Source organism: Netta rufina (genome assembly GCF_964035555.1).
Source record: "Netta rufina genome assembly, chromosome: 26".
Classification (NCBI taxonomy): Eukaryota; Metazoa; Chordata; class Aves; order Anseriformes; family Anatidae; genus Netta; species Netta rufina.
Window position 1 is genome coordinate 3,847,299 of NC_140150.1, and position 11,484 is coordinate 3,858,782.

General features: G+C 52.4%; 1 protein-coding gene across 6 annotated transcripts in view; it reads left to right on the plus strand.

The window, feature by feature from the left end:
* ATP2B4 (ATPase plasma membrane Ca2+ transporting 4) overlaps positions 1 to 7,635 on the plus strand; it is a 42,903-nt gene extending 35,268 nt beyond the window's left edge. For 3 of the 6 annotated variants that reach the window (XM_084302027.1, XM_084302022.1, XM_084302023.1), the window contains one exon: positions 4,789 to 7,635. In XM_084302027.1, coding sequence (XP_084158153.1) covers positions 4,789 to 5,094 — 306 coding nt within the window. In that variant the 3' untranslated portion in view covers positions 5,095 to 7,635. The remainder of the gene's footprint in view (positions 1 to 4,788) is intronic. The other 3 variants (XM_084302024.1, XM_084302026.1, XM_084302025.1) reach the window with 1 other exon arrangement.
* The last annotated feature ends 3,849 nt before the right edge of the window (positions 7,636 to 11,484 follow it).

An 11,484-nucleotide genomic window follows, 5' to 3' on the forward strand; every position in this document is an offset into this window, starting at 1 on the left:
CCTTGACTGACGCGCTGATCTCTAAAGTGAAGGATGGGGCGGGAGAGCCTTTAAAAAACAAATTGGATTTTTTACGCCGTTGCACCTTGAACGAGCCGATGGTACCTTCAGGTCCGTCCCCACCCCATTCCTCGTTGCTTCCTCCTCTTTCACCTCTTCTCCTCCTTTGCAGGATTGACCTATGGGTCCGCCCTCCCGAGGGGTGCAAAATTTGGGGGGGGTTCTTGTTGAAAGAGCCTTTCTCAGCAGCTCAGAGCCTTGCTGTGAGAAGGGAGCGCTGTGTCCCCGGGGGGCTGGCGGAGAAGTTGCTTTACCGAAACCCTAAAATCCCTTTTGAGAGCAAAGCAACCTCTCGGACCCTTCCCACAGCAGTCAGCACGCTCCTGAGGGCCGGCTGGGCTGCGGCCAGGGGCCGCCTGCATGCTCCCTGCCTTTTTTTGCACGAGTGCCAGGAGAGGTTTGTGGGCTCCTGCCACGATCGGGGGGGCTCGGCAGTGCGGTCACCGCGGCTCAGCTGCGGCCGAGCCCCCCGGATCGGAGCTGGCTTGGAAGCAAGCAGCCCCCGTGTGCTGTGGGTTAACCTGCATGCCGTTTGGGACAGGGCTGAGGTCCCCGTGCCGAGGCTGGGGTCTCGCTGCGCACCCTGGGGACCCCCCCAGAGCCCTGCCTCGAGGCTGCAGCAAGCCCCGGGCAGGACGGCGCCGGAGCGCACGCGCCACAGCTCCGCGTAAATCCAACGCTGCCCTGGCAAGGAGCACACTGAAGAGGTCACAGCTCTGCGGGGACACCACGGAGGGGGCTCCCTTTGTCCCCCCGGTGTCCCCAGAGCATCGCCGCCCCGCGCAGCAGCTCGGCGGGGCCCGGCTGGCCGCTCCTTTCTGCGCCCGCCACTTTGCGCATGCAAACGGAGACAGAAAACGTGGCTGGGCCCAGCAGGACCCCTTTGGGGTCCCAGCCCCGAGCTGATCAAAGCCCCGAGCCCAGCCCTGCGATGTGGTGCCCTCTCCCTGTTCCCTGTGAGCAGCAGAGGTGGCTCACGAGCACGGGAGCCGGGTTCTCTCCGCAGGGCTGTGCCAGGCTGGGAGTAGGTAGCGTGTCTTTCCCGGATAATTGGCTTTTTTTATTTTTTTTTTTTTTATTGCACAGTCATTTTCCTCGTTCTCTTACTAAAGCAATACCCTCGGCGACTTTTTTGAATAGCTCCCGGTCCCCGCTGTTTACGCAGCGTGGGAGAGAAGAGGGAATTTGGGGTGATTTTTTGTTTTCTCTCTGTTCAGCCGCCACCGATGCCTGAGTTTGGTGGTGTTTAACCCCCCCGTGCTCCTGCAGCACTGCAGCTGCCTCCTGTTCCTGACTGCAGCCCTGCACCGCCGGGACTCTGATCGGCAGAAAACCCCTTAGAGGGGGGGTCTCAGGGCAGGGGAGGGTTGGGGGGAGAAAATCCAAATGCAGATTTCTTTGCAGTCTGCGGATTGATGCTCCCCCCCTGGTTCTCCAGCAGGGGGGTGGGTGGATAACTCGGATGGCACGTGTCCTTCCAGGCAACAACCGACCTTACCAAAGGCTAACCCAGGCTGCTGAGCCTTCCCCCTGTTCTCTATCTGGACTTTTCTCTACGCCCTCTGCTGCTTTCCTGCCCTCCCTCTGCGCTCCTCTTCCCTCCCCGCAGATTGTCGGCGTCCCGCTGCCTCCCGGCTGAGCTCCCCGGGGCTGGACCTTGGCAGCCCCGTGTGCGGGGCCGGGGGGCGTCGGAGGAGAGGGAAATCTCCGGACTGGCTCCAGGAGGTGGTCAGCAGAGCTAAACCCGTGCCTCTTTGGGACTTTGGGACCTGGTTTGAGGCAGCTGGGCCCAGCAAGCCCTGGGTCAGTGGCGGAGCCGATGCTGGCATCATGCAGAGGACCTAATTCCCACCTCCCCTTTGGGCAGTGGCTTTTGCCCAGCTCTTTGCAGTGCTGGTGTAAAACAAGGATTTATTCCAAGCTCAGAGGTTATGCCAAGCTCCTTTGATGAGGGGACACCTGAATCGATTGTGCATCGGTTTGAGGGAGCTGCTTAAATCAAAATATCTGGGGAGAGGTGGAGCAGACGCTGTTGTGGAGCAGATGCAGTGATGTGGTAGGCAGGGTCCGGGCTCGCCAGCGCTTGAAGTGGTGTTGGAGGGCGTTTGAGAGGCTGCTCCTTGCTCTGCTGGAGCTTGTACTGGGCTCGCCACCTCGTTGTGGGGCACCAGGGCTCCCCTTATCCTGCTCAGGCTGTGGCTGTGTGTGGTTCGGGTGGTTCTGCATGCTGCCTCTGAGCAGTCGGTGCTTTTGGCAGTTGTTGCTGCTCTTGGGATGCAGACGAAGTGACAGGTCACTGCCATCACCACGAGGCAGTGCTCAGTGGTCTGTCTTGTCCTGTGCACTCACCCTAAATCCTGGATTTATCCAGGATCTTGCTGCGGGACATCCTAGTGCAGGAAGCAGCTGCGAATTCCCGTTCCCAGCCACGCCAACCTTCCCTTCCCGCAGCCAGCTGGTGCTCCAACATCTCAGAGGTACCCTCATCTCCTCGGGGGTGTCCCACACAGCTCGTGTGGGTGCTGGAGCTGGCTGCTTTGTTCCCAGAAGGTGTGCTGCACCCCTGGGACACCCCAGCACGGGGTGGCACCGCCGCACTGACCCAGAGCGGGCTCGGAAGGGCACCCCCATAGGAGGGGAGCCCTGGAGCATCCTGCAGGTAAACTCCCCAGGGTTTCAGGCACAGGACTCATCTCGGAGTAACTTCTCTGCTTTGCTTCTGGGGGTGCTGTTTGTGCTGAGACCAAAGACCCCAGGAGGCCCTCGCTGGCTGTGCCATGTGGCGATTTCCCTCCTAGCATCAAACCAAGGCCGACTGCTTAACCCGGCTCAGCTCCCCGGGACAAGGGGTGCCTCTGTTCACCAGCTCTGCAGCCCGTTCCCGAAGAAGTGGCAGCACACAGGAGTATTTTCAGCCTCAACAGCTTATAAGAGGATCCTTGAATCATTTTCCTGGCAGCCCTGCGCTCTCTGCTCCCTCGGCTGCCGGCTGAGTGGTGGGGAGGCTGCGGAGAGCATCCCATCGATGCGACCTGTGGCTCTCCTCTTTGTGCCCGAGCTTCAGAGCCAACAGTGCCACCGTGAGAGCAGGCAGGGGACGTGTATGGAGAGCAGGTGGAGGTGGCCTGTGGCTACCAGAGCTCCTTCCGTGGGGCAGGAGACGGACAGAGCAGGGCTGCTGCTGCTCCAGGGAGGTGTTACCGACTTCAAGGCAGTTCCCTGGTGGCTGGGAGGGTGCCACGAGCCCGGAGGGTGCTGGTGTGAGCTGATGGGGCCCTCTGGGGAGAGGCAGCAGGGAAGATCAGCGGAAGATGCAGCGGAGTGACCCAAGAGATGCTTTGGAGAGCGCTCCGTGCTGGGCAGCTCCCGGCTTTGCAGCAAAAGGCAAAGCCCTGCGACTTCACCAGGTCCTTCCAGGCTTGGAAGCCTTCAGCTCGGTTTGTCAGCTCCGCTTGGAAAGCCCGCAGATGGCAACGCTCTCGTTCGGTGATGCCTTTTGACATCTTCCAGTGACGGCAGCCCCGAGTCACCCGCGGGGGGCTGGAGCACTTCCGTGCCCGCGCTGCTCACCCCACGCACCCCAGCCCCAGCACGCCGCTGCCCGGGGGCGACATCAGCCCCGAGCATCGCTGCCTTCTGCCCCCTCGGCACCCATCCGACCCAACGGCTGTGACCCAGCTGCAGAGAGAGGGCTGGAAGAGGTTTTTTTTTTCCAAGGCTGGGTTTCTGGAGGAGCAGCGGATCCCACGGTGGCCTCCGTCCCGGCTGACTTCCAGATCTCTCTCTCCTGGTGCTACGCAGGCGGCACGGCCGCAGCCTGGCTGCCCAACCTGGGCTCTGGATCTCCCGCTTGCCGTGCCCCGAGCCTGGCTTTTGGCAGTGCTGACAGCCCCCCTGGCTGCTCACGGGAGCAGCGAGAGGTCCTGGCAAGGTTTGGGGTTGTTTTCCGTGCAGAGCATCCACCGAAACAGCTGCCTTTGGGAACCGCCGGGTCCTCGGGCACGTTGCAGGGCAGGACACAGAGCTCCAGCCCGGGATGCGGGTGGCAGCAGTGCGGGGAAGCTCGTGGGCATTTGGCTTCCTTCCTGCATGCTTGGCTGGGGCCCGTTCTGCTGCTCGTGGCACCCACCTGGACCTGCTGCTGCACGTGGGCTTGAAAAGCCGGTGACGCCTTTTTAAAGCCCGTTCCTTTCTGTAGGACTAAAAAAGCGAAGCAAGCACACGCGTTGCTCCCACGGTAGAGTTTTTGCCTTGAAGCGAACCCACTCTTTGTCTAACCCACCTCTTTTTTTTTGAGTCGTAGTTCCACTTTTTTTTTTTGTCCTCGTTGATACACACAGATACGCGTGCGCACACGTAATGACAACTAATGCATTTTGGCTTCCATTCATTCGAAGTGATCTGTTTTTTTTTTTATTTATTTTATTTTTATTTTTTTATGTCTTTTCTTGCAGCTTCTGAAGTCGCCCCATAGTCGGTTGATTCCCCATCACACACCTAGTGCCTGAGTCTGATCCATGTTGGCCCTCCTAGTTCACCATAGATCTCTCATTTTGACTTAGCTGTGTGTTCAGTGGTGGTGACGTTGTTGTTGTTGTCGTCCTTTTTTGTTTCATCGTCTTTTATTTTTTTTAGTTTCTCCTGGGAGCTCGGGCCTCTCGTAGCCGCTACTAACCCCTCTTTTTTTTTGTCCTCCCCCCCACGCTCTGCGCCCTCGCCTCCCGGCAGATCAAAGTGGTGAATGCGTTCCGTAGCTCCTTGTACGAAGGCCTCGAGAAACCCGAGTCCAGAAGCTCCATCCATAACTTCATGACTCACCCGGAGTTCATCCTGGAGGAAGACGAGCCTCGAACACCATTCCTTGACAGCGCCGAAGACGACCCCGAGACCGACGGACTCAAAAAGCGAGGTGGGGATAGCCTGGGTGGATCGACAGCCCTCAACAGAAATAACAATGCAGTGGACAGCGATCAAACCGAGGTCACCTTCCCGGAGCCCGAAAGCCCCTTACACAGCTTGGAGACATCGGTTTGACCTTAGAACTTCGACCCCCTCCTCCTCCTCCTCCTCCTCCACCTTCGCCCCGCGCCCTGTGTGATGTTGGCACCAGTAACTGATCACACACTGCGGTCACTTCGTGTCAAACTGCTCATACGTATATCATTTTGGGGGGTTTTGTGTTTTTTTTTTTTTTCTTATTTTTTTTTTTAACGATTATTTAGCTGTGGGAACCGGAGTACCACGATGCTGGGTGTCGGGAGAGGGGCTACGCCAAAATTTTGTGCATCTTCATCCCTGATTTTTCAGTGGTACTCGCCCAAGTGAAACAGCCAGGTCATTTTCCTCTCCAGGAGTTGGGCTCCATGCGTCCGTGAGGGGGGTTTTCACTTTGAGAAAATGCATGTTCAAAGAAAAGTTCAAATTGTTGTAGTCTTACATGCACGCTCCCTGCCCGAGGGCTGTGGGCTGCACTTCTGACTTTTTATTTTTTTTTTCCACTTGTGGTTTTTAAGGTTTTCTTCTAATGTTGGGGTTTGTTCTTTGCTTGTGGGATTTGCCCCCAAGGAACTTCACAGCGGGAAGCGGGGGAGTTAGCACTGTAGTGCGACAAGTTGAAAAGAAAAAAAAAAATAATAAAAAAGCAAACAAACAGCCAGGAGGAAGGTGTTTACTCGCAGGTTGATAGATGCAGGGATGTACACCAGTCTTCCACCTTGAAAAAAATGGTACCTAGCCTTTACAGCTCCTCCTCTGCGTGCGCACACGTTTCTCTCTGTTTCCAAAGCAGTGACGGGTAGACAAGGAGTGAAAGGGACTCGGCTGGAGCCTTGCTGGCCAGGAAAGATTCTGGTTTTATTTTTTTTTTTCTACCAAGTTAGGTGCAGGTGAGCTGGCAGTGTAAAGGGGGTGAAGAAGAACGGTGGTGGTGAGCAGCAGGGCTCTTTCCTGGGGAATCCTACGAAACGCATCTCTTCTGCTCGTGAACGGCTGTGAAACTTTTGGCAAGAGCCCTGGAAAGCTTTAGCAGCCCCTGCTGTCGGGAGCGGAGGGTTTTTTTGTGTTTATTATTTTTTTTTTCTTCCTGTTCTGGCTTGTGTGTTCAGCTGGGCTAAATAATCCTCCAGCCTCGGAGTGCCAAGCTGCAGCGAAGTGCCGAGGAGCCCCCGAGGATGCTCCAGCGGCGCCCACCAGCTCCGCGCCTCCCTTCCCAAGCAGTAGGAGGATGAGCAGCAGGTTATTGCTGCTACAGCTGGGCCAGCTTTTGGCTGGTGGAAGGGACAAATCAGGCTGTCTGCGTGGCCCCTGGAAGGGAGGGGGTCTCCACGGCCCATGGGAGAACCCGTGATTGCCAGGGAAGGGGCTCCCTTGCGGAGCTGGCAGGCTGGCTGGCTGGCCGCAGGGCTCCCAGGGGTGCTGCACGCCTCATTTGCTGCTTTATTTTTATTTTATTATTATTATTTTTTTTGAATATCATCTCTTCACCCCGCGTCCTGCCTCGCCTCAATCTCCTGTAACTGTTTCTCCCCAGGGTGAGAGCCTCGGGGTCTGAGCAGAGGTCCCGGGGTGCTGGGCATATTGGCTCTGCCCCCACCCTCTTGCAAAGCCAAGAAGGGGGCAGAGCAGGAGGCAGGAGTTGGCTTTGCTCAGGCTTAGTTTTTTTTTTCCCCCATGGGTTCACCCCTGGTTAGTGGCTTTGGGTGGTTAGGGCTGGAAACAGCTCTGCAGCCTTCTGTCCCTCGTCCTGTTGGGTTTGGTTTGGTTGGAAGCAGAGAGAACCCGATCATAACTGGCTGTACGATGTCGTCTTTGCCCGGCCTCTGTCCCCGTAAGCAGAGGTGCCCACGAGAGGGGGGGGGGGGGCTGGCTGGTTTCTTCTTTTTTCCTTTCCTTTAAGAACGCACAGCAGAATCTCCCGTGCCTTCTCCGAGCACTGCCTGCAGCACCGCCTGCCACGCGAGGGCCCAGTACTTTGCCAAGAAATAAGTGTTCCTTAAACGACAACAGCAAAAACCAAGTGTCTTTGTTTCGTTGCCCAGCCCAGCACCGACCCACCCGTCCCTCCCCGGTGCTGGCAAGGGGAGGGTGAAGGCTGGGCTCCGTACACTGCCAACAGCAAGGAGAAATTGCCACCACTGCCCCCCTCTCAATTGCAAATTCAAGTCTCGAGGCACCTCGAGGCCCCTGCCCGCGCAGACAAAAACCCATCGCTGGCCTCCCCTTCCTCCTGCACGCGAGCCAAAAAAAAATGCCTTGGGCAGGACAGGGGGGTGCTGCTTGCCTGGGGGTGCACCAGTGGTGTAAGAGAGGGGTGGCCGTGGGGTTTGGGGACATAGCTCAAAAGATCACTTTTTTTTTTTTTCTATTTTAAATACTTGCAAAAAAAAAAAAGAAAAAAGAAAAAAAAAATATATTAAAATATGATGTTCTTACAAGCTTACATAAATATTTATTAAATACTTGGGGGGGGCACTGTTTTTTTTTTTTCCTTTTGATATTTTTTTTATTACCTCAAACCTGCTTAAAAAAAAAAAAAAAAAAAAAAACCAACCTTAAACCAATGAAAAACAACAAAAAGCCAACTTTGGAGGCTCTTAAAGTCGCTCCCAGAAACCTGTGACTGGTGGGTTGCCGCAAGGGTCTGGTTGTTCATTAGCTGATCTATTTTTGTTGTTCTAGTTTCCATGTTTAGGAGGGGGAAAATAATTATATATAAATATTATGCAAAAAAAATATATATATAGTTTTCTTTAGATCAAAAACTGATATTTTTACGTCAGCCATATGTATTTTGTTTAAAGAAAAAAAAATAAAATAAATAAAATCTCGAGTCCCGCGTCCGCGACGACGCGTGACGGCAGTTCGGTGACAGGTAACAAATTCCGTGTATCGGCGACCGGCTGCCAGTCAGCTTCCTTTTCTCTGAGCAGCCATCTTTCTACTAGACGTTAGTTGGACGAGACAAATGTTTTTTTATATAAATTATGTTGGTATGGCTGGTTGCTTAAAGTATAAGCGTTTATTGTGCATACATCTTTTCTGTAAAGTATTTTTTTTTTTTTCTATTTAGTTTCAGTGATATACTGGCAGCAGATGACTATTGGGTTAAGTTATTGAGGACATTATAAAAACAGTTTGGGGGAGATTGGTGCTCTACGTGGAGAGGCATGGTCGGCAGCATGAACTTCTGGGGACTCTCTGCAACATGCCTTGAAAGAGGGGGAGATTTTTTTTTATTTTTTATTTTTATTTTTTGCTTTGTTTGAACTGCCACGAGTGTGCACGGGGGAGAGTGCCATGCCAGACAGGAACCGAAGTCATACCCTGTGATCTGTGTTAACTTGCCTTGGAATGCTTTGTTATTAAAACACTCTGAACATAATTTTGCATCCAGTTCTTAATAACAGTAGGGTCTCTGGTGGTGGTGGTTTTCTGTGAAATAAATTGGCAGGTTGGTACCAAAGACATTACATCACGTCCTGTGTGCATTGCTGAACAGGCATTTTTAGGCATTTGCATTCTGTGATTAGGTTTTCTTTGATTTGCACAGGGATTATACTTAATTTTCAAAGGTTTTGTGCAATAAGCTTAAAATAAAAGAAATTAAAACAATCTCAAGAAGGAAAAAAACTAAACCACCTTTTAGCATGGGCAGCCTTTGGCTTTCCCCAGCCAAGGAGTAGACGTCCTGTAGTGCTGAGCCCCTTCAGAAATGCTTCTTGTGGTGACAAGATGTTGGGATTAATGGGAAATCCCCATCCCAGATCCAAGAAGCCCGCCTCCACAATGCTGTTGCCAGCTCCTGTTGCCCTCCATAGCCCTTGCATAACTGCAGGGACCTCAAAGAATAATCCCTGCAGGCTTCTGTACCTCTCGGGGGGAAGGATGCTTGTACCCGCAATGTTCCTCACCCATGTCCAGCTCCTACAAGTTCATCAGCCCCTGGAGCACGCAACCTGTAAACTGCACTCCTGCAGCCCCAAATCTCCTGAGCAGTGGTGCATGGTGATGAGGGGGATGCTCCTCTGGTCCTGCCCCAGCCAGGGAGGTTGGGGGGCAGTGCCAGCATCATTCTTGGCACATAGCTGTTCCTCTCCAGCATCTCTTTGCCTAGGCTGCCCCCTGCTACTGAGGCTGGCTGGTCTCTCTGGCCTGTCTCTGATATCTTCCTGCTCAACAGAAAAAAAAAATTAAAAAAAAATCAAATTTCCTTCAAAGAAGCCCATGGCTAAAACTGCCTTTAGTTTATTTCCTCCCCTTAAAATATATATATATATATATATATATATACAGTATTAAACCAACATTTGTGTGTGTATATATATTTATCCAGTGCTCTCACAACAAAATTTTGATTTGAAGAGGGCACACAGATCTGATTTTTTTTTTCTTTTCCAGTAACTAGTATAATAAGCACTGGTATTTTTGTATAAAAACAGAAAAAATACAAAACAAAAGACTGAATATTATGTGGTATGCATGACATTAAAAAAAAATGGTGGTTTCAAAGCAATATGTACCCTGGTGTGTTTGCCATATCCTAGAGTCCAGCTTAAAGTGCACCTGATCTGTATTGCATTTTGATATTAATCTCTATGTACAATGTTTTGCATGTAATTTATATGGTTCTTGGGAGAAAAAAAAAAATTTGAATGAATTGTCAGTTAGCTTCTTCTGAGAAAACAGACTCCAAGCAGAGATATTACTCAAATCAGAAGTGGACGAGCAGTTGAGGGGTGGGAAAAGGGGTACATATACAAAAATTAAAAAAAAATAATAAAAAATAAATAAAACATGCTGGGGGTGGGGGAGAAGGGAAATGGTTTTGAATCAATAAAGCTTTGGCTGTTGAGCAGAAACAATGCGCGAGTGCATCCAGAGAATAAAATGTGCCCACATGTAACTGTGACGTCCTCAGTGTGTCCACCAGCTTGTGAAATCAATCCCCATCTTCTCCTGGTGCTGGATGAATGGCTGAGCTTCCCATCCCAGCAAGGCAGAGCGTGCAAGTAGGGCCTGCAGGGTGGAAAGAGGGATGGGGATCAAGAAGCAACCCCACTGCTATGACAGAGTCCCTATAGGCAGGGTGGGTTTTCTCTCTGTGCAAGCCTCATTATTCAGAGGCAGAGTATGGCTTCTTCCATTCAAGGTCCAGAATCAGTTGTCAAATGCTAGCCAAAGCCAGTGGCTCCTGGGCTATGTGACAAACTAACCCTAGAGCAAAAATCCTCCTTGTCCTCTTACCTGGTGCCCTTTCTGCGATGCCTTTAGGGTGAGTCAAGGCTATGATCTCCACCTTCTGGGGATGGTGTTTGAGCTATGTCCTACCTCAGTGCTGAGACTCTTTTGCCTCTGTAGAGGCCCTTTGCCAAGACACGAGTGACAATGAGAAATAAAAGCAACTAGCCTCTGAAACGTTCTTGTTCCCAAGCACAGTTTTTTTTTTTCACTGGATTGCTTTAACTCCTAGTTTTTGGCCGAGAAGCTATTGCTTCTCTGTGCCTTTAATAAGAGGCTTTCTCTGGAGCCAAGTCAGGATGGCAAGATTGAGCTGGGCAAGGCTATCAAGGAGGAAATTCAATCTTCCCAGCTGGGTATCTGACCCTTGGAGCCCGGGCCAACTGATATGAAGCAGCTGTAAAAGCTTTATTTCGCAGCATCGCTGTCTTCCCTGCTCGCATTCTAGGCACGGTGTGTCTGCTGACAGCATCTTCCACCTCCTCAACAGAAGCTGCTTCTTTCTTTAAACGTAGTACAGGCTGGATGCAAAGAAATAAACTGTTAGCAGTGCTTTTAGCTATTTAAATAGGGAGAAAAACAGCCAATGTTTATTCCTTTGTCCAGGGCAGACATGAATGCTTGCATGACGTGGGCTCCTCTCCCACGTCCTTAATTGCCAAGCCGATAGTGGCTCTGGTGACGTGTCCCGTGGGTGTCTGCGCAGTGACGGGGCTGCCTCACCCATCTGTACCCCAGGACAGACATTTGGGGGGCTTTTTGCTGCTACCACAGGGAGCAACCTGCGGGTCCTGGGGCAGGCAGGATGCGTGCTGCTGGGCCCAGAGGGTAGGCCTGGCCTGAGAGGGGACAGTAAAGGAGGCAGGTTTGGGGCTTAAAGCAGGCTTGTCCTGCCCCAGCCTTATCCAGAACCTGTGTGCCTGCCCCTGGAAAGCCGTGACAAGACATAAAATGACTCGCAGCTTGCCAAGAGAGCTGCGGTGGTGGAGGAATGGCTGCCTCAGGGGGCTGAGGCCAGGCACCATCACAGGCAGGACACGAGGCGAGGCACGACCTTGGTACAGGTGGAGAAGGGAAGGGGAAGCACAGCTCTGCTGGCCCTAAGCGCTGCAGCCCCAGAAGAAAAAAAAAAAAAATCAATAAATAAAAATAAATAAAACATTAAAAAAAAAAAAAAAAAGCCGCCCG